Consider the following 22,745-nt stretch of genomic DNA (forward strand, 5'->3'; position numbering starts at 1 on the left):
AGATACCTCCCTATGCATCAAGCTCACCTGGGAGTGGCCCCACTTCCGGAGGCCAAATTTCAGGTTATTCTCTCCATTTTCAGCACATTTTTCCCTGCAGAAGGAAGTGGTACAATGGCATGTGCAGCCTGTTAGGGCCCCAGCTACTCCTGCCTTGACCAGCCCTGTCTTGGGGTTTCTGATCCAGTCTCTGTGGACACTTGGGCTGGGGTAAGGAGATGACTGAGAGCCTGGGAGGACTTTCACAAGGACTAAAATGTTGGAAACAGGTTCTATCCCTTCATAGATCTCTGGCAGAAATGAGGAGAATTTTTCTTACTACTCTAAAAGCTGGAATTACAAAACCTGAGTACTGGCAGTAGATTTTAAATCCCTAACATATCAGTCATTAGTCCATAAAGGTTTCTAAAATCAAAATATATATATTCATTTTCCCTGATATTTCATTATCACTCTTCCCTTCAAAATCAGTTTGTCCCCCAAAGTTTTTACATAGCTCTGACTTGCACCTCCCTCTAGGAAGGACTTCCTACGGAAGAAGCAGGCAGCCCTGGTCCTCCAGGCCTGGTGGAAAGGCCACTACCACAGGCAGAACTTCAAGATGGTAAGAGAGCCCACTTGAGACACTGCCCCTGCAGGAACAGTACACTCCTGTCCAACAAAGAACAGATGTGGGAATTTGTTGATATGAAAGTGGATCCCGGAGCCAGAAACAAAATTCCAGCAGATGTGAAGGCAGGCCTCAGTGGCCAGACCCAGCACCACACACACTGTCTTTTCAGTGCTGTCCCAGGACACCTCATTTGAGCTTCAGTGTTGTGCGGCTTTTGGAGCACCTCCAGAGCTAGACTGAGGTGCCCTGCCCCAAAAATAGATCATGACACTGTTCCCACTTGGCAGGCAACAAAATAAGTCAATGGATTGATTCTTCTACTTTAAGCCCTTCTTCCTAACAGGCACAGCTACTGAGTAGCTGCTCAATAAATGAATTGAAGCAGCCTTGCTCTCGCCGTGCAGGCCCAACTGACTGCTGGCCTTTGTCACAACCACTGGGTCACATGGCTGGATGGACTCCAGCCCCGTCCATGTTGATGGGTTGGAAAGGCTACTTGGGGCCCATTGGTTTGTGTGTATGATTTTATTTCTGATTAAGCCAGCCCTCTACATCAAGGTAACATAAAGAGATTGATTCACTTTCCCAAGAATATGCAGTTAGTAAGCAATAGAATGGAGTTTGGGTGCAGGTCTGCAAAGCTTCCAAGCCGGCCATGGAACCTGACCCCATACCAGCACCACTGTGCTGTCTGACAAGCTAGCTAGATTCGTCCAGAGACTTCAGGACCTACCATGGCCCGACATCTGCCATACAAACGTATTTGCTCATCAGTTTAGTATTTCCTCTTTGTTTCAAAGATCCCTGAAATATTAATTTGACAGAGCTGAGCACAGGTCACAAACCAGGTGTGCCAGCTCCTGACAAGTTGCCTGGACTTGGCTGGTAGGTATGAAAAGCAAGGCCTCTGGAATCCCATCACTCAGGTCACATCCAAACCAAATCTCTATACCTGGCCATGGGGAGACCGCTTTGTTATTTATGCCCCCTAACAAAATGTGTATTCAGCGTTTATTTGCATGCTAGGCTCTTTTCTAAGTGCTGTACAAGTATTCATTCAACCTAGCTTGTGCTAGGTACATAAAATCTTAGCACCATCCCCTTTGCCCAAAAGCAAGTAACTCTAAGCTAAGTTGTGTGATCTCCTGGAGACTATCTCTTACTTCTGGCTCTCTGCCCTGCAGGGCAGGCCTGCTCTGTGCTCTGTGCCTGTCACCTCCCAAGGAGTGTATTTTGCTCTTGCTCCACAGATCCTCCTAGGTTTTCAGCGTCTACAGGCTACTGCCCGGAGTCACTCTCTGGCCAAGCAGTACCACGTCATGCGGCAGAGAATGGTTCACCTGCAGGCCCGCTGCAGGGGCTACCTGGTGCGCCAACATATTCAGGCCAAGAGGAGGGCAGTGGTGGTGATCCAAGCATACACCAGGGGCATGGCTGCTCGGCAGAATCTCCAGCGACAGAAAGCTAACGTACGTGGTCACTGCTGTCTTGGGCAGGTGGGGACTGGCTGGGGCCCATTGGAAAAGGGCAAGCAGGAGGAGTGAGCAGCAATATGAAGTTTCACTAGATATTCCTTTCCTTCCTTTGCCACAATTGTTGCTACAGCAGACTGAAAAGTCATCTGGGCCACTGTGCTCCCACCTGGGAGTGCATAAGATGCATATAGGGATCTGTCACCTCAGCAAGAGAGGCCCAGACCTGGAACTTGGAACTCAAGCTCTAGGGTGACCTCTCTTTAACCTCAGGGACAATTTCTCGGTCAGGACAGACAGTCCCATAAAAGGCACAGGAAGCCAGGTGAACAATGGAAGGGCACAGTTCCATGAGAGAAAATATGTCTGGCAATGATAGCTCAAAGACAGATAACATCAAGAGGAACCTTCTAATGGCTGGGTAAGAAAGGCTGAAGAGCAGGAAGCAGGGAATCTGTACCCAGGTACATACCCCTGCAATTTGAAATTTCATCCTGCATTATGAAGCCCTTCAGGGAACATGTAAGTTACACCCCCATTCCTCAAAACAGGCTCATTTGGAAACTAAGATAAAGGAAAGGAACAAGGTTTATGTTTACCTCTGGCGCACAGAGAAAAATTGGGTCTGCTGAGTAAATTAGTAGCACATAAGCCAGGGCAAGAAAGTAAGAAGCCCTCAGGTATGCCACTTGGCCCTTGTGGCCCCTGTGGGCCCAACCCAGGCTCACAGTGCACTAGTTAGCACAGGTCCAGAAATCAGTCCTGGCAGAGCCCTGATACTCCTTAGAGTGAGGCACTGAATGAGGCTTAGCAGCTGTTTTGCAGTTCTGAAGTTTTGGGGGATTCAGAGGTACATCAGGGTCTGTGTGGTCCCTCTCTGGACCTCTGCTTTTCTACTGGGAAATGAAAAGCCCAGGCTGGTTGACATCTAATCACTAGCTATTAAAATCTATGATTTTCAAGGAAAAATATATTGATTTGGACAAATGGCAGGAGGAGGTATATTTGGTTTCTGTGAGGGGCCTGCGCCAGCAAGGTCTGTGTATCAACCTTTGAGGTGTGTGTGCAGGGGTCACTGGTCATCTCAGCAAAGGAGCCAAAGAGCCAAGGTACTCCCCTACCCAGAAAGCGCCCATCAATCTACGACACCGTCAATGACACGGAGATGGTGGAGAAAGTGTTCGGCTTCCTCCCTTCCATGATGGGCGGGCAGGAGGGCCAGACCTCACCCACCTTCAAGGTAAGACAAGCTCTGTCCATCAAACTTTGAATGTTTGGGGGATGGAAGAGTCCCACCCAGATCCTGACCTCATGCAACCCCTAATCTTCAAGCTCACTGAGAAGCCAGGGAAATCATGCAAAGACAAGAGGAACATGATTTTCTGTGGTTAAACTCTCAAGTTAAAGTTTCTTACCTAGGAGACTTCCCAGACCCTTAAAATGGGCTTCCAGTCACAGTGTTTTCCACAGGGATTTGAGGGGAGTTTCACAGAGCATCTTGGTAGAAGGGAGCTGCTTGCAGAATGTGACCTGGAGCCTGATATGGAGAGTTCATGAGCTGACAGGAGGAAGGGTTATCTGAGGGGCAGTTGGCAGGGTGGGAGGAAAGGCAGGAAGGGAGCAGCTCCCCAGAACTTTTCTTCCATTGATTCTCACTATACCCTGGTGAGTGTTCCACGATCCAAAGACCTAAGCATCCTTCCCTCATCCCCAGATGCTCACACCTCTCCACACCCCTGCAAACTCACCCTCTGTGCAGTAGAGCTAATTGGGACCACCTTCTTAACCTTCTGACCAAAGACTAGCAGAAGGTATGCAGGTGCAGGGGATGTCTGGAGAGCCTGAGTGTGCAATTGGGGTGGTCTAATAGCGCACTATTGAGTGGTTGGTACATTCACACTGAGCCCAACTGAACCCACAGCAGTCTATGAGCGTTCCACCTGGTAGATAACCTTATAGTCCCTTCTTGGGGCTCCCTGGGCCCCAGAGATGCTCAGCCTTCCCAGGTGGTATCTGGAAAGACAACTGACCCTTTTCTCTCCATCTGACTGGTGACTAGGATCTACAAGCAAAGACACTGAAGCTGCCCGAGGCTGACCTGGATGCAGTCCCCACGGTGGAGGGACTGGAAGAGGAAGAAGACCTGACCAAGTACACCTTCTCCAAGTTTGCTGCTACCTACTTCCAGAAATCAGCCAGCCACACACACATCCGGCGGATACTCCTGCACCCACTGCTCTACCTTGAGGATGATGAGGACTGCTCGGTAACAATGGTTATATGCTTCTAAGGGCCTCAGTTCCCCTTCCGGAGCCTGGATCTGCACTGCGGTTCAGAATAAAGGGTGTGGGATCACTGTGGACCCCATGCCCACACGAGCTTCATCCAGCCAGGCACTCTGTCTCCTTTTCCCCAGGCTGCCCTGGCCGTGTGGATCATCATTCTGCGGTTCATGGGTGACCTTCCAGAGCCAGTGCACTTTGCCAAAAACAACCTGCATGACAGCTCCATGATAGGGCACAATGCTACAGGCAAGGACAGCGGTGCACAACCTCTGAAGCATGGTGGATCTGCACAGGTACAATAGGGGATGAACAGACACCCCTCAGGCATCCATCTCAGGCCCCAGGCCCTGGGAAGGCCAGCCCTGAAATGGAGGCAAGACGTGAAATAAGTGTCACTCTCTAAGCCTGATCTGAGCCAGAGCTCCCTGAGGTGTTCAGTCTTGAAACAGTCAGGAACTCACAAAACAGGCATTCCACTCAGGATTTTTTTAATTATACCCTCATTAGATATAATGGTCCTCCAGGCACTGAAGTGGGCTTGACTTGAACAGGATTCAAATGCCTGAACAATAATAATAACAACATGCTGCTTTGACTGACAACCTGCTCTGTGCCAGTCACTTCTCTTCCCTCAATTCTCAGGTGACTGGTCCTACAAGGTAGGAATTATTGTTTCTTTGAACTAAAGAACCTGAGAAGTGAAGTGACTTGCTCCAAAATCAGTGAATATGTGTGACAGAACTGGGTTTTGTTTTGTTTTGTTTTGTTTTTCAGTTTTTTCACCCAGTTTTCAACCCATTTTCTACCCAGCCCTTCTGTTGAAGGTTAATTCACATCCATTTTGCTCAGACATCTTCCCTAAGACCCTCGTTCACAGTTTAATCGTAGTGGTACTAACCAAGAACAGTCCACAGGAATTCCACAGCAGACATGCACTTGTGAGCCTTCTCTCATTCTCACACAGAAAACCAGCAGGAAGCTGCCATATGTGCCTGATCATGGAAGTCGCATGCCCTGGTGGGCAAGACTGGTAGGGGTGGGGGTCACTGGGGCCACCCTAGAGGCTGGCACCAGGAAGCAAGCCTGGGAGGCTATCCTCTGGTGGGTGAGCCCAGGGGAGCAGCGTGACTTCCAGAGTCACCCTCCAGCTGGCCTTCCTGTATGTTTTTATTAAATGCCCACTGTGGGCCCCACACAGGAGCAGCAACCCGAGCCAGCCCTGCCTACCTTCACTTGACAGCTAATATGTTTCCTATTTGGCTCCTGTGCAGAAAACCAGTGTACCCCAACCTGGACCAGGCTGATCCCAACCCGAGTCCAAACCCATACTGAGCTCTCATTTTGACAGCTTCTCATACTGACATCTTAATAACATGTCACTTATCCATAAAGAGATGAACAGATCCTTGCGGCTGGGGGCAAACCCCTCCCCACCTTGCCTTGGTCTCACTGCATAGATTTTGCTGGGCAGAGCATACTCCAACTGTCCCACCAAATGTTTACTGTCCTTAGCACCTGGGTTCAGATCTAGCCTTCTCTTAGAAGGCATTCTGAGCCCGAAGTACAGAAGAGAATTAGAGGGTCCAGGGCCTTTGTGGGTCTGGTTACAGACTGAACAGCTTTAGTCTGGTCTCTCGCCCTCCCTGGCTCATCTTCTCCCGCTGAAATGGTGCACACTTGAAGTGGGATGAACTGATGTAAGTATTGCAAAACTCTAGCAAAGTGAGGAGCTGCATAGTGCAGGACCAGAAAATGGCTGAATCAGATGTACACTCGCCCCTCCGGTATGGCCATCAGGATAGCCTCATGAATGTGTTGCCTGGCTCATCTTCTTTTGGGAACTGTCCCCATACACAGAAGTCCAGCCACAGGAACAAAGCACGTCTCCATGAAGCTGAAGTGGTCCTCTAGATCACAGGTCAGGTGAAGCTAGGGCAAGGATACCTCATCACTTATATACCATGGGGTGCTGGTCTTTTACTTCCTTCCTGGTGACCTGCTTTTCTTCTTTGCAAATGGGAGAATCATGGCTGTCGCGATTCCACTCTTGATCTCAGGTGACCAGACAGCTGAATACTGAAGACGATGTGTTTGAGTCAGACAGTCCCATTGCAGAGCGACCCATGTCCAACCTGGAGAAGTTGCACTTCATCGTGGGTTACGCCATCCTGCGACCCAGCCTCAGGTCAGGCCCACTCCCACCTTACCTGCATTCAGGCATTCAGCCCCTCAATGGTTCTTAGCCTGTGTCCCAGTCTGCTCTTCTGTCCCCCCCGAGACACCCACTCCTTACCTGGAGCCGACAAGCTGGGGTTCAGTACAAAGTATCTGATAACTGTCAAGGGTTCTTCTCTACTTTCCCTGCCTTAAAACCCGTGGATTTTAAGAAAACAGGTTAATTATGAACTGGTGGTTCATTTTATAATAGGCTTTAACTAAGCAGAATTTTGTAAATGGAAAAGCTTCATGTTGGTGTATATTTTGTTTTAGGTACAATTTGCTTTATAAGTATACAAATTAAGAACTGTATTGCTTTCAGGGACAAACTACTATATTTTAGGGGCTTGCATATTTGAAATTACAGTTGCTTTTCCTAAGGTGGGGTCCTCTTATGGTCCAGTGAAGGCGGCAAGAAGAAAAAGTCGCACTGCTTTCCTGGGCTAGGTGGGGTAAAAATGAGGAGGGCATTGACCAGACATCATTTTGTGCATTTTTTCATCTCAGTTGCAGTCCCCTTGGGTTTCCCATCACCAAATCACCCATGAGCCATCACCATAGTCCAGTGCATTTCCCTCTCCCCACTGTTTTTGATCCCATTCCCCACTCCACCCCCACAAAATGTCTCTGGTATATGGTTGTTCATCATTATCATTTTCTCGCCTGGTCCATTATACTCCTGCTATGAGTGAAACCATCCAGTGTTATTCCTTTTATTTCTGGCTTATTTCACTAAGTATGATCTTTTCCAGCTCCATCCATGTTGCTAATGCAAAGGCATTTTTTTTTTTATTGCTGAGTAACATTCCATTGTGTATATGTATGTGGGGAGAAATTTTAAGAGACTTTCATGATCATGTATAACATCCAGAGAGTTCTCCCTGCAGATGACAGGGAGGGATGGCGCCTAAGGGTGGGAGACCAGGAGATAGCCACCTCAGAGATCCAGAGAGCTGTAGTGGCCCAGGAAGCAGGATTGAAGAGAAGGGGACAGAGAACACATCTAGGAGACAGATGATAGCACATGGTGGCTGATTTGGAGGGCTCTTGGATAACGCCCAGATTTCCAGTTATGGTGATGCCTATAGAGGTACAGAAAGGTGAGGGATGCCAGAGCTGGCTGCCAGTCCATGAGAACAGGCAGTGCACATCTCATCCGAACTCTGTTCGGTGACATCATATTAGTAATTTGAAATGAGCATTAGTGGGAATATTTGCACCAAAGAAACTGGCAAATGCAATGGATCAAGGTTTTTTTCCTTCCTGGGAGAGTTGGTTACTGAACATTTACCAGTAGCCCTACTAGTTGTTAGGGGAAAGATGCTAGCCTTTAGATTGTGAGATTGGAGGGACTCTGGGACAATCTTATAAGATGACAGAGCTCTGAGTCAGTAGGAAGGATCAGGAGAGTTTTCCCTACAAGAGGCTTCTGAGCCTGTGGGAGTGGAACTGATCAAGAGGTGAGAAGTTGAGGGTTGAGCCATGTCATCTCCACTCTTCTCTCTGTGGTAGAAGAAGATCAGGTCATGCAAAGAACTGAGCTATTGAGGGTAGGCCTGATGCTGGAGACCCCTGGATGTCCAACATCTGGAAGCCAAAGGCAGCCAGCAAGACAAGGGCCAGGAGAGCATCCTGTGCATGTGCAGACTGGATGAGGGAGGTAGCAAAGGCCCAAGGAGAGAGATGACTGATAGAAAGAATGAAGACTGAGGCCTTGATGAAACAGGAAGCAAAAGCTGAAGGAGTGGGTGTACAAACCCTGGGAAGACAGTGGAGTTGGAACAATACCAGGAGATGACAGGATTCAGGGTGAGCCAGGGATCTAGCAGGAGAAACCAGCAAAGGCAATGCCGGGGGCGGGGAGAAGGGGAGAGGGGGAAGGATACTGGGAAGGGCCCATAGCTGGAGGCCTTGCAGACATGTCCCACCAATGTTGCAGACGGAGCTGCAACAACCTGTGTGTCCATTTTCCCCACCACAGCCAGCTCCAGCCTGACCCCAGTGGTCTGTGTCTTTCAGGGATGAGATTTACTGCCAGATCTGCAAGCAGCTGTCTGAGAACTTCAGAAAGAGCAGCCTGGCACGGGGCTGGATCCTGCTCAGCCTCTGTCTGGGCTGCTTCCCACCCTCAGAGAGACTCATGAAGGTATAAGGGAGTGGAGTTGGTCCTCAAGGGGTAGGTTACACTGGAGAATGGTGGACCCTGGTCATGGCCCGTTCCTCCCATAGGCCAGGGTGGGCAGAGGCTCCTGTGTTTCTCTGGGCCTCAATTCCCCTGTCTATGAAGGGGACACAGGGCCTAGCTTCTTCCTGCAGAAGCATTTCACTTGGGCTCAGGCACAGGATGGCTCTTCTGAGGAGAAACAGACAGTAGATGAAGTGAAATGTGCATTCAGAAGACAAAGGTGTCCAGACTGAAGAATGTCTGTACCCTTGCCCTTTGAGCTGCAGTTGGAGGTGGGATGTTATGAGGGCATCCAGATGTTAGAGGTACAAGCTTCTCTGCTTTAGTGGATTCTTTGGTTCTGATTATAAGATATGTAGGAAATACAGAAAGTCTAATAAGAAAATGAAATGCTACCCAGAAGTAACATCTGTTAAAATTTCCAGTCTGTCATGGTATCTTAGTGTCATATTTAGGGTCACACAGCAAACAGCCTCAGCTCCTCCTGTGCCCCTTTGGACTGGGCTCCGGGGCTGCTCCTGACACCAGGAAGCCCTCCAAGGCTACAGCTCCTTGCAGACTCTCTGCGAGACAAGATTGTCAACACAGTTTTGTCAAACACATTTTGAACACTGAGCTCCTGCATTTCTCACTTCCCTCCCTAAGTTTCTCCTCATGTCATAAACTTCCCCAGGCTAGTTTGCTAAGTACATTTAGAGCTCGTTTTCCACTGCTCATCACCATAAGCATGATTGTGATGGAAAAACAAGTAATAGGGCCCTCCCTGGTGGCGCAGTGGGTTACAACACAGCACTGAGAAGCTAAAGCCATTTCACCATGAGTTCGATCCCCATGCCGGAGGTGACCCACATGGTGCAACAGACCTTTCCTGACCTGCCCACTGCTCCCCTCAGCAGTGTACTTCAATGATCTGCCTGTTCTGCTCCCCACTCTGTCTCTGGTGAATCCTCTCACCACCCCTGCACCTCTGGCCTGTACCCCAGCTCTGTATGCAGAAATAAATAAATCTTTAAAAAATATGTAATAATACTTTAAGACAAATTTGAATTATTGGATCAAAGAATATGCACATTTTAAAAAAGATTTATTTATTTAAGTATACAGAATTGGGGTACAAGCCAGAGGTGCAGGGGTGGTGAGAGGATTCACCTGAGACAGAGAGGGGAGCAGAACAGGCAGATGGATGAAGTACACTGAGGATGTAGTACATGCAGATCACCTCTGGGACCGGGGATTGAACTCACACTGAAGCGGCTGTGACCAGCTTGCAGTGCTGCCTCCTAAACTGTTGCACCACCAGGCAGGGCTGAATATGCACATTTTAAAAAAGATTTATTTATTTATGCATACCGAACTGGGGGACATGTCAGCGTTGCACAGGTGGTGAGAGGACTCACCAGAGGCAGAGTGGGGAGCAGAACAGGCTGAGTGACGAAGTACACTGCTGAGGGGAGCAGCAGGCAGGTCAGGAGAGGTCTGCTGTGCCATGTGGGTCACCACCAGGGCGGGGTATCAAACTCATGCTGAAGTGGCTTTAGCTTCTTAGTGTTGTGCTTTAACCCGCTGCGCCACCTGAATATGCACATTTTTTTTTATTTTTAAAGATTTTTATTTATTTGTGCATACAGAACTGGGGTACAGGCCAGAGGCTCAGGGGCGGTGAGAGGCTTCACCAGAGACAGAGTGGGGAGCAGAACAGGCAGATCAACGAAGTACACTGCTGAGGGGAGCAGCGGGCGGGTCAGGAGAGGTCTGCCACGCCATGTGGTCACCTCCGGGGCAGGCGGGAATCGAACTCATGCGGAAGCGGCTTTAGATTCTCAGTGCCGTGCTTTAACCCGCTGCGCCACCAGGGAGGGCCTGAATATGCACATTTTTAACAGAAAGTATTCTCCATTTGAAGACTTCCTAACTCTTCCTTCTTTACCCACCAGTATCTACTGAACTTCCTTGGTCAAGGTCCAGCATCCTATGGCCCCTTCTGTGTGGAGCGCCTGAGACGCACCTGTACCAATGGGGTGCGCACAGAGCCCCCCACCTGGCCAGAGTTGCAGGTAGGAGCCAGCAGGGCCAGGAGATGTGGAATGGTACCAGGTTCCCCTTCTTTTGTCCTGTCACTGAGCATGTGCTCGGGACTCCTCATGATGTCCCACGAGCCCCACCAGTTGGGGAGAAAAGGGAATGGTTGACCAACCTCCAGCCCCAGGGTTGTAGAAGCTCCAAGCCAGCAGCTGAACTCAGGAGCTTCTGGGGCTGAGGACCTGAGTCTTTGTCTGTGCCCAGGCTGTCAAGTCCAAGAAGCACATCCCAATCCTTGTCACCTTGCCTACTGGAGAGACCCTGACTGTCATGGTGGACTCCGCCTCCACGTCGCGGGAAGTCTGTCTGCATATTGCCCACAAGCAGGGCCTCAGCGACTACCTGGGCTTTTCCCTCCAGTTTACCGTGTATGATAAGGTACTGGCCGGTGTCCCATAGCTTGCCCACCTACCCTCCCATCACACACCCAGCTGGCATAAGCACTGCACCAGCTGCCAAACGCAGACATACAGGCACACAATCACAGAAATATCTCATTACCAGGCAGCCTGACCTCCTGGCTACTACTCATACACTCAGCCCAGCAACTGTACCACAGCCCCCAAAAGTCACACACACCCCTTGTCAGTCAGCTGCTTTGCCCAGACAGCCTACACACAGACATCAAACTGGCCCTCACATATCTACCTCCAAACCCCCACACAGGGGCCTGCAGACTCCTCAACTGCAGACATGAGGGTCCAGGCAGCACAGCCCCACCTGACCACCTGAAGGTGAGGGGAAACTGGGGTCCTTGGAGCCCTGAGGAGGGACCCATCTGACATACATCCAGTCGCATCACACCTATTCCTGCAGCCTCAGATCCAGACACATGCCCGCCAGCCTATCAAAATATTAGACTCCCGTGAAGTTCTGCCTGCTAAGGAGGCGCCAGCAAGGAGGGTCTTTCTGAATGACAGGCTATGCCCTACATGGAGACCACCTCAGGCATCTGCCTGGGACCCTGTTCTCTAGGAACAGCTAGCTGAGCACAGCCTTCTACACACCCATGCTGACTGCAGGAGTCCCCGTGAGGCCTGGCACACACAAGTCACTCACCCCAGCTGTCCCCATTCTGCCCTCAGTTCTTGTCCCTGGGCAATGGGCGTGACCACGTGATGGATGCCATCGCCCAGTGTGAGCAGCTGACGAGGGAAAGGAAAGAGAATGAACGCCAGTCACCCTGGCGTGTGTACTTCCGAAAGGAGTTCTTCACCCCCTGGCATGACTCCCAGGAGGACCCCATCAGCACCAAGCTCATTTACCACCAAGTCCTCCATGGAATCCGGTCTGGCGAGTATAGCTTCAAGAAGGTGAGGGGAAACTGGGGTCCTTGGAGCCCTGAGGAGGGACCCATCTGACAGCCTTGTTTTAGGCCAGAACTGAGGGGCTGGAACATGGGAGGGCCTGGGCTCCTGGGCTTTACCAACAGGGAGCACCCCAAAGAGGAGGCCGTGGAAAAGGTAAAGGAGCAGGCTCCAGGAAGGTGATCCGCAAGCTCTTTTGTAATGGTCCCTTCTTGGCCCACCATCTTGTTCCTCCTCCCTGGACCACAGATTTGCCCAAGTCTCTGGGGCCCACAGTCCCAGCAGCAGGTAGAGAAGGCCTCCCGCTGCCCACCTGCCTGTTGTCACCACAACAGCTATTTCTGGGCCTAGTGCTGAAGAACAAGACTTTGGAGCTTAGTGTGGAGCCCAGTCTCACCTGTTCCTTTGCCGGTGGTGTGGCCTTGAAATACTATATGCCTCTGTGACCCTGGGGCCCTATCTGGAAAGTACAGAGTAACCGTAGCTCTTTGTAAGGCTAAGAAAATTCAGGGAGGGGAGATGGTACCCTCAAGTTCCAAGCAGCCTGGTACCAGGCAAACCCCCTCCTCCCCCCGCCTAAGTCAGAGGATGCTGCTTGGGGATGGGACTTGGCCACCACAGTCCCAGGTGCTGACTACAACGGGCACAGCAGGGCCAAGAAGCACAGGGGCCTGGAGGAGGTAGCCAAGTAGCTTTGCAAGGCATTGGCCTCAAAGAGAGAACAGGCTGCTTGACACAGGTGGGGCCTTTGCAATGGCAGAGGCCCATGCTCCAGGCCTGGTACTTTCTGCAGAATCTTTTCCCACTGAATCTTTGCAGAAGCTCCACAGGGTGACCATGAGTCAACGATCCTTGACTGGGGTGGGGGCTACCTGGTGGTGGCCTAAGGGTTAAGTCTCCACGGTCTCCCCACTGCAGCCTGAGTTTGATCCATGACTAGGGAGCAGCAGACCTCTCCTGTCTCACTAGCTCCTCCTTTTTAGCAGCACAGATCCACCTCTTTTGCTCCCCTCTCTGTCTTTGGTGAATCCTCGCATGCCCCAATTCTTCTATGGCAAAAAAAAAAAAAAAAAACCAAGAAAAGAAAAATGAGGACTGGGTAAAATAAGCCAAGAGCCTTGCCCGCAGCAATGGGGGTGGGAAGGTTCTGTCTCACCTCAGGGATCCCATCCCATACTCACCGGTTCTGCAGAGATGGGGAGGCTCACCCAGTCAGGTCATGTGATAGCCCACCAAGGTGGGAGGTCTATGGGTTCTGCCTGGGGATGAGGCCGATGAGATGCCACATACAGTCCCACTGCTGCCCTGGGGTGTGAGCCGGGCGGGGGTGGAGTGTTGCCAGGGAGGCTCTCACATGACCCCAAGTCTCTCTCGTGTGTCCCAGGAGGAAGAGCTGGTGGAGCTGCTGGCCCGGCACTGTTATGTGCAGCTCGGTGCCTCCGCAGGGAGCCAAGCTGTCCTGGAGCTGCTGCCCAGCTGCATCCCCCCCAGGCTGTACAGGACCAAGGCCCCCAGGGAGTGGGCCAGCCTGGTCACTGCCGCCCAAGCGCAGGTCAGCCTCCACAGACTCAGAGGCTCTGGGCTCTACTTCGGGTTGGGAGGGACCTTTCCTGTATAGAGCACACAAAACCCCTCCCCAGGAGGCTCCACCCACCTGGGGCTAGGGGCTTTCACTTGTCAATTGGCAAGTTCATTCTCAAGTTGAAACAGTCTTGTCTGACTCAGCTCGGGATCAGAGGCCCACCCCATAGCCCCTCTTCCTTTCAAATGGCCTCCTAGACAGGTTAGGGCAGCCCATCCCAGCCATCCGGGGCTCTATCTGGGCCCTGACCCTTTGGCAACAGGGCACCCACAGCTGACCAAGACTCCACTAAGGGCAGTGCCAGTCCTCCCTTGGAGGCCACTCCATCCTGCCTCAGACTCTCAGGGTCCCATTCCTGAGCCCTTAGTGCTTGGGGAAGGCTCTGGGTATCACAGAGAGCTGTCCCTTTTCTATTTCTGCTTGGCAGGCCTACACATGCACGTGGGGCTCTCCCCTGCCTTACACCCCAATGCACACTCTACCCTAAGGCTTACTGTCACCAGTCAAGGCTTCTGCTTTTCCCTGACCTTGCACTCCAAGCTGATGATCAAAGACAACATCTGATCATCAGCTCCCTGCCCCTGCTACCTCTCCCTTCAAAGGACCATCCTCAGCTTGACTGGGACTGCCCTCTGTCCTCATCTTTTTCCTCCTTGTGGGCTGAGCTGTACAGTATGACCTGAGTTCATGAAGGCATCTCTAAGATGCCCCATGGTGCTGGCATTGAGGACAAAAACCACCTGGCCAGCATCCCTACTTCTGTTATCCCCATAACATTGTGGACAAGGAAAGAACAGGACAGGGGGTGGGCAATGAGAAGATAGTGCATGGCTGACTGTCCAGGCAGGGATGGATGCCAGGTGAATGACTCGGGCAGCAGGTTCAGAAAGCCTGAGGCTGACCCAGGGATGCAGCCTGCATTCTGCCGCCCAAAGAGGGCCTGCGGGCTGGAGTCCTATGTGCCTGTAGTTGGCAAGGGCATTTTGCTCTGTCCCAGTTCAGCCAGCCACAGCTTATAGGCAGTGGTGAAGGGCACGAGGAGCCTGGTGGGTTTGCCAGCATTTCCCAAACATACTTAGCACAGAGCTTTTGTCCACAAGGCGTTCTTCCACTGGCATTGCTGGGGAACATGCCTTGGCAGCAGGAAAGTGAGATAGTCAAACCCTCCTAGTCATAACTGGTGTTTCCTGGCCTGCTGGTTGCATTTGAAGGTGATAACTTGGCCTTTCTGGTGCTCAAAAGAAGAGCACACAAGTCCAAACCATCATGTGTAAGAGGTGGCTTGATAAGTTGGGAAGTGGTGTTGGGGTAAGAGTAAAGATTTAGGATTATTTTTACTGTACCACTTATTTCCAAATTGAATCTAGTTTCACTCAATTTTTATTAAACATTTAAAAAATATACATTGCCCCCTTCAAAAACAATCAGAAACTACACATACAAAGAAGTGAAATCACCACTAATATCATATCAAAAGGTCAGCTCTCTCGACATGGGGTGCATGTCCTTCCTCACTGTTGTGATCACAGGTAAACAACAGCGAGAGGAGGAGGGTTAGGGAGAAACCACCTTCCTCAAAGGTAAAAATTGGGCATTGCAGGAAATGTTCAATTTCCTCACTTAGCCCCATCATGTAGGCCCTGACTCCATGTTACTGATCTGTGTGTTTTTCATGGTACGTATAATTTACTGACACCTTGAAAGTAATTTCTTCAGAATAAATTTGTAGAAACAGGTTTTCAGCATGTATAAACTTTCTAAAACATTATATATTCATCACTTATTTAGATGGATGCAATTTGCATTCCAAATCCAGTTCATATTACTCAGCTGCTTTTTAAAGCAGTAACAAAAGAGATAACTCAACAAACAGTAAAAGCCAGGAGCCTCCCTGGTGACACAGGGATTAAAGACATTGCTATCAAGCTATTATTGCCAGTCACTGAGACATGAGTTCCATCCCTGTCCTGGGAGGTGACCCACATGGTGCAGCAGACCTCTCCTGACCCGCCCGCTGCTCCCCTCAGCAGTGTACTTCATCGATCTGCCTGTTCTGCTGCCCACTCTGTCTCTGGTGAATCCTCTCACCACCCCCAACACTCTCCTCTTCCCCCACACCTTTGGTCTACACCCCCAAATCTTGTATGCATAAATAAATAAATTTTAAAAAAAAACATGTTAGTCAGTTATGGACACAGAGCAGCCAGGGTAGTAAAGAGAAGGGAGAGCCAGAAGAAGGAAGGAAAGTCCAAGACAGAAACTAGAGAGGGGAGTTAAGCCTCTTCTTAGGGACAGCCAGGTCTGGTGAGAGGTGAATGGTGGAGGTGACATGCCATGTTCCGGTGCAGGCATCTTACACCCAGAGTCAGGCGATGCCCCAGACTGTGCGGGAGCAGGTGGTCGACACTGCCCGCCTACAGTGGCCGATGCTCTTCTCTCAGCTCTTCGAAGTCACCACCCTCTCTGGTAAGGGTTCTGACAGGGGTGGGGGCTGCAGGAAGGAGCAGGGGGAGGCCTGAGGGCCAGTCCAGTCTTCACACCTCTGTCTTCCGGCCAGGTCCCCGACTACCCAAAACACAGCTGGTCTTGGCTGTGAACTGGAAGGGGCTGTACTTCCTGGACCAGAAGGAGAAGATGCTTCTACAACTATCTTTCATGGAGATCATGAGTCTGGGCACCAACAGGTAGGTGCCAAGAGACATTGCAAATCTCTCCTCCCCAGCACCCCTAGAAGAGAGGAGGGCACAGAGTGCCTGGGCATCTGGCCTTGTACAGTGTGGGCTGAAGCCATTATGCAGCCGATGCCCTTCAGACATGGGCTCACTGCCCACCGAGTACTACATCTGCGCACCATGCCTCAAGGCTTCTTTTAAACCCGGGTCCTCCTGGAAAGAGGCATATGCTGGCACCCTTTGAGTGTGCTTTCATTTACAGGCTCTTCCTTTCTCATGGGCACATGGAAAGTACTGACTGCTTGGGAGAAGAAGCCAGGACCAAGGCCTGAGTGTGTGTGGTTAAACCAGCTTTAACCAGGCGTGTCCTTAACCAGCTTTAACCAGGCTGGGCCTTGTATATCCTCTTCCCCAAAATTAAAGCACACACAGTGTGACATGACTCTCAGTGGTTACCACACAAGCAGGGCACACACTGGCCACCACAGATAGCGGCTGACACTACCAGGAGCTTTCTTATATGCCAGGAAGTCCTCCCAGCATGCCTATGCCTGCAGATGAGTAAACTGAAGCAATCAGAGGTTCAGCAGCTCTCACGGGCTTACCAAGACTACTGCTTCATTTCAAGGTTTTTTGAAGTGACCCTGTGGTGGCCCACACCTAAGTCACCTCATTCCTTGCTCAAAGCCAACTCCCAAGACTGACTTGACACCACACACAGCTGCCAAGGCCCAGGGTCCTGCAACCTGAGCTCAGACCTGGCCCTGCCAGCAGCCCTCATCTGTAATTAAGAAGGGCAACCCCTCTGAGGCTGTCGAGGGACTGGAACAAGGAAGGGTAGAAGAGGGCTCTAGTAATGTGGCACCTCTCATCCCTTCAGGAAGGCCCATGGCGGACAGAGACTGCTGTTGTCCACTCTGCATGAAGAGGAGTATGAGTTCACATCCCCCAGCTGTGTGGCCATCGCCGAACTGGTGGCCTTGTTTCTGGAAGGCTTGAAGGAGAGGTCCGTGTTCGCCATGGCCCTGCAGGACCAGAAGGCCACAGGTGCCCAGTAGGATGGGGAGGGAGCACACTGAGGTATTTGACTCATCAGTGAAAGGGCAGCTGGCTCATCTCACAGTGGCTCTGTGGCATGGAGCAGGGCTCAGGGTCTTGGCAGAAAGGGAGAGCACGGGGTGGAGGGGGAGGGGCGGGGGACACCTTTGGGCCCTCCTTTCTATAAAATGAGGAGACTAAAAGATATGATTACTAACCTTCCAAGAATATAGCTGAGAGGCTGTACTACAGCAGAAGCTGGGGTAGGGCTGATACCTCCCACCTCCAGCCTGTGCTTTGCCACCCTGCTACCAGGTTTTACAGACAAGGAACTGGAGACTTAGAGAAGCAGCTCAGGGTGTATGGGATTTGAACCCTAAAAGTCTAGCTCTTGGCCACAGCTCCTCTAACACAGGAATGGAGAAGATCTGAGCAGTCCTGAGAAATTAGGGGATGGCGTGATCACAGGCACTACAGTGCCAGAGACTCATAGGGATCAGAGGAGGGGGCTGGGCCTGGTGCTTCAGCACTAAGACAGTCAGTCCTCAGACCTTGCCTGGTGGCCCATTCTGACCTAAATCTCCCCAGGAGGGAGGAGCTGTGGTGACTCCATTTTATGATGAGGAAAGCAGTGGTTGAGGGCACTGCCTGTGAATTCCAGCTGCTTGTTAGCCAGCTCTTAACATGCAGGCTGCGGCTCCTGGTCAGGCCTCTAGACAGGTCTCCCAAAACTGGAGCTTGAGCCGGATGTCCTAGCCTCCGTTCACTCAGGCTCTATGGCTGTCCAGGCCCTTTGAGGGCCTGAGATTGGACTCCTCTGAACACCCACTCTCAGAGTGGATGTAGGCCCACAGTTCTATGCCTTAGTTTCCTCATCTGTCAATGGAGACCACCCCTAATGCCACCACTACCTCTGGCTTCAGCAGACCCCTGGGTAGATGGGAAATGATATATGTGACCTGGAATTACAGATGATCCCAGCTTCCTCCCCTTCAAGAAGGGAGACTTGCTGATCTTGACAAAGAAGAATGGGCCAGCAGCCTCTGAGATGTGGGTCCTGGGCCAGAACAACAGGACTGGCAAGACAGGGCTGGTGCCTGTGGCCTGCCTCTACATCATCCCTACAGTCACCAAGCCCTCGGTGCAGCTGCTGGTAACTCTTGCTTACTTTCCCCTAGCCCAGGGTCCTGTGCACATATGGAGAAGCACCCGTGGACACCCAGCTTGGGGTCCTAATTTAGGGGGCTACACCGCTTCCTTCACAGAGGGCCAAAAGGGCTACTGGGAGTCAGGGCAGCTGTATGTCCCTCTGGGCAGATTATGACATAGGTGGTGCTTGTGCCGTGCCCAGCATGCTCTGGGCACTAGTAGGTGCTCAGTAAGTGGACACCTGTTACATCTCCCCACCTCAGGCATTTCCTAGGCACAAACCTGTGCTTTCCCCAGACTCAACCTCACTAAGATCCTGAACCAAGGGTTCCCAAGCCACCTATCCCCACAAGTCACCCCAACCCAACCCCAAGGTGAGCCACATAAGAGGTACAGCCACAGGATTCTAACTGCTCATTCATATCCCACACCAACACTGGCGGTGCAAGGTTGCACAGTCATAGTTCTGCCTTCAAGGAACATAGGTCCTTGGTCAAAACATAGGCAGGTGGCAAGTGTGCAAAATACCACCAAGAAATAGTGTTGAGTGTTATGGGAGCAAACAATAGGGTATGTACTTGTCCTGTCCGGGAAGGAGCCCCGAGGAAGTGCCACTTGTGCTGCGATCTAAAGAAGGTGGGGAACCTGTCAGAGCCCCCGTGAAGTACGACTGTGATTGGTGGTCTGAGGAAGGGGGCCTGAAAAAACACTTCTAAGGGAAGAAAATAGGTACAGAGATTTGAGTCACCAATCCTGAAACACACAACAGGTGATGGTCCAGCTCCTCCCAAGTCAGAGACAACCAGTCAGGAGGAGCCAGTGAGAAGGCCCTCCCAGGACAAACTTGTGTCCCCACAGAACCTGCTGGCCATGTCACCAGCAAAGCGAAAGCTGGTGGCCCAGGAGGTACAGCCTGCAGATCAGCTATCTGAGGAAGAGCCCAAGAAGCCATACACCCTCGAGGAATTCTCCTACGAATATTTCAGGTACTCACCCAGTCACCCCTCTTCAGGCCCAGCCTCAACCAACCCTTCTGTGTTCTTTCGAGGTATGGCCACAGAGATGTGTAAGGGCCACCCAGCTTCCCATGTCAGGGTGGGGCCCCTGGTCTTCCCTGGGAGCTCTCTCCCCCCTGGGCTCATATGGTGGGCGGTCAGAGAAGGATCTGAGGAGAAGGAAGGGTAGAGAAGTTCAGGGGTGGGCTCTAACACCAGCCTCTGTCCTGCAGGACCCCAGAGGAGAACGTCAACCGAGCCATGCCCCTGGTCAGGCCTCGGGGCCACCTGTGGGCCCACTGCTATGAACCGCTGCGGCAACCTCTGCTCAAGCGTGTCCATGCCAACGCTGAGCTGGGCGATGTGGCCTGTCAGATCTTCATCGATATCCTTTCCAGCCAGCCTACCCCTGTGCCACACCCACACCTCACAGGCCCACTGACCGCTACAAGGGCCTGGAACCCCAGGGCACAGGGCAGGGGCTACGTGCAGCTCCCTGAAGGCTGGTGAGGGTCAGTATGACAGGCCATCCTGCCAGCACGTTTTCCTTGACAGTGGCACCCATCCTCAGGTACATGGGTGACTACCCCTCTCGGCAGGTCTCAAGCCCCCTGGAGCTCACCAACCAGATCTTCACCTTGGCCCTGCAGGACAAAGCCCTGCAGGATGAGGTCTACTGCCAGATCCTGAAGCAGCTCACGAACAACCCCAATAGGTGTGTTGGGGGTGGGGGGACGAACACACCGCCAAACACACCCTGCCTTGTGTGTCCAGGCCAGCCCCCTCTGTCCTCACTCCTACCCTACCTCTCAGAGGGAGACAGCAGCACCTCATGGACCAACTGGCTTCGGGGGTGCTGCCTGGTCCACGGGGGTACAGAACAGGGATGGAAACAGCCCTGTTCTGGGACCCAGACTGCTAAACATTTCTTCCTTTCGGATCAGGAGGCCTCTTGAAGCCTTTGGGATCAGGAGGCCTCAGTGTCCTCCACAAAGTGGGCACAACAGGACCCACTCCCCACTTCATAGGGGTGAAAACAAAAACTTCTATGGCTCTGTGTAGCCGGCCGGCAGCCCTTCTCAGCCACGGCTGCAGCCAGGCCCCGCTTCTCATCTCCCTGCGGTACCCGACCTGCCTGGGTCTCCAGGAGGGTCCTTCTTGGGCTCATAGGCACTGCCACCCCCAGGTACAGTGAAGAGAGAGGCTGGCAACTGCTGTGGCTCTGCTCAGGCCTCTTTGCCCCTGGCAAGGCACTGCTGCCCCATGCCCAGAAGTTCATAGACACCCGGAGGAAGAGGCTGCTGGCTCCTGACTGTAGCCGCCGGATCCAGAGGGTCCTGAGGTGAGCCTGCCAACCTCGTGCACCTTGGGGGTGATGCCCAGCCAGCAGTAGGGGGACTCTGAAGGGACCAGGTGGGCCGCCAGGAGTTCGTGGTCTGGTGGGGACACATCATTGGCCAAACTGCTTTCTAGCCAGAAGCTGCTTTAAGTTTGGGGAGGCAGGCCCCTGCCACTGGTGAGGCATAAGAGGGATATGCTCAGAACAGTCATGGGGAGACCTGGGTGGTTAATAGAAGCTCCTGGAAGATACCGTCATAGTCACAACCCCTTCTGACCTTCTGGTGGCCAATCCAGGCACAGAGGAAACTGCCTGGATGCCAGGGTTAACCTCAGTCCCCAGGCCTCCTGCCTCTCTCCCAGCCTAGCCCAGAGTGGCTGAGAGCAGAGACCCATCCCTGCCAGTCTCTATGGTGTATTCCCACCTATGCTTCCCACAACTCTGTCTTGGTTCTCTTCCATGCTGTCTGCCCCCTGGCTTGGCCTCCTGTGGCTGTAAGAGTGGGTAGGCTGGCAGAGTGAGCTGCCATGACAGTGAATGGCAGCCCTATCAATGAGTGGGAAGTGGGTGTTTTCAGAGTTCTGCCCACATCTCTGAAGCCTGCCTGGTACCCTTGGGATGTGAGGAAATGATCACAACATACCCTGCCCACAGTAACCCTAGCCAGCCCAGTTCCCTCCACTTGTGTCCCAGGCCTCTAGGCCGCCTCATAACCTCTGGTCACCTGGGAGGTGAGTTCCTCTGACTCCTTCCTGGGCCTACGTGTGGAGCACCCACGCAGAGGCACTGCTGGGAGCTACCTCAGCGGTGGCCACTGAGGTCATTTTCTGTTTTATATCTGGCACATAGTTTAGGACCTCCTTGGAAGCTGGGTCTGGTGGGGAGCAGGGTGACACATGAAATGAGCACTGTCTTGCTCTAGGACTGGCCCCCGCAAGCAGCCCCCACACCAGGTGGAGGTGGAGGCCACGGAGCAGAAGGTCTCCCGCATCTGTCACAAGATCTACCTCCCCAATGACAACAGTGAGGTGAGCCCCCAGCCCAAGGGCCTTGCCCTCTGAGGTCTGCTTGTAGCCCAGGGCAAAGCTCACCCCCACCCAGGTTACCTGAGCAGACTGACAAGGCTGTTTCCAGAGTAGAGTGGACACCTCACCTTCACTGCTCTCCTATCACACTCCGCCCACTGCAGTGTCCTCAAGAGATTGCTTGTCCCTCTTTGGTACCTCACCAACATGACCCAAGTGCCCAGGGAGGCTGCTAACTCAGTGGGGAGTCAGGACAGTCCCACAGGCATAGATATGAAGTGTGGGCAGCAAGACCCAGTCCCAGCCCAGCAGCTGTAGGAGTTTCTAACACTGCCTGGGGCCCAAGGAGCTACTGCTGCCATTGCTGTGCCTGTGGACAGGGCCCCAGGTTGACTGCCAGGGACAGAAGAGGGGGCAGGTGGGAAGTGAGAGACTGCAGGACTCTGCTGCAGTGAGGCCTGTGACCACATGGTAACAGTGGATCATGGGGGATAACTGCTGTCCTCAAGGTTCTCCCCTGTGGCACCATGGCCTTTCCTGTCTTAAAAATGGTCTAGACCATTGGTGATGGGAAACCCAAGGGGATTGTAACTAAGATAGAAAAATGCACAAAAATATGTAAAAATAAACTAATATAATAATTTTTTTAAAAAGTCTAGACCCTAACAGGAAATTCCCACAGTCTGACTGCAGGATTCTCAAAGCAATTTTAAAAGGCCCTGGGCCCCGTGAGCCCCAAAGAGCAAACACTGTGATGACATGCAACATCTGAACGGTCTTTTATAAG

The 22,745-nt window shown here is 52.0% G+C and overlaps 1 protein-coding gene across 1 annotated transcript in view; it reads left to right on the plus strand.

Moving 5' to 3' along the window:
* MYO7B (myosin VIIB) overlaps positions 1–22,745 on the plus strand; it is a 70,122-nt gene that overhangs the window by 43,886 nt on the left and 3,491 nt on the right. The window contains exons 19-38 of the mRNA XM_004694875.1: positions 520–604; positions 1,864–2,082; positions 3,155–3,325; positions 4,145–4,351; positions 4,502–4,663; positions 6,428–6,555; positions 8,607–8,733; positions 10,707–10,826; positions 11,056–11,229; positions 11,937–12,164; positions 13,543–13,710; positions 16,089–16,206; positions 16,298–16,424; positions 17,293–17,459; positions 18,422–18,603; positions 19,458–19,585; positions 19,828–19,979; positions 20,156–20,309; positions 20,781–20,936; positions 21,856–21,961. Of these exons, the coding sequence (XP_004694932.1) occupies positions 520–604; positions 1,864–2,082; positions 3,155–3,325; positions 4,145–4,351; positions 4,502–4,663; positions 6,428–6,555; positions 8,607–8,733; positions 10,707–10,826; positions 11,056–11,229; positions 11,937–12,164; positions 13,543–13,710; positions 16,089–16,206; positions 16,298–16,424; positions 17,293–17,459; positions 18,422–18,603; positions 19,458–19,585; positions 19,828–19,979; positions 20,156–20,309; positions 20,781–20,936; positions 21,856–21,961 (3,079 nt within the window). The remainder of the gene's footprint in view (positions 1–519; positions 605–1,863; positions 2,083–3,154; positions 3,326–4,144; positions 4,352–4,501; positions 4,664–6,427; positions 6,556–8,606; positions 8,734–10,706; positions 10,827–11,055; positions 11,230–11,936; positions 12,165–13,542; positions 13,711–16,088; positions 16,207–16,297; positions 16,425–17,292; positions 17,460–18,421; positions 18,604–19,457; positions 19,586–19,827; positions 19,980–20,155; positions 20,310–20,780; positions 20,937–21,855; positions 21,962–22,745) is intronic.

The sequence above is a fragment of the Condylura cristata genome, unplaced genomic scaffold (assembly GCF_000260355.1).
Source record: "Condylura cristata isolate star-nosed mole 26May11 unplaced genomic scaffold, ConCri1.0 scaffold00049, whole genome shotgun sequence".
In the NCBI taxonomy this organism is placed as follows: Eukaryota; Metazoa; Chordata; class Mammalia; order Eulipotyphla; family Talpidae; genus Condylura; species Condylura cristata.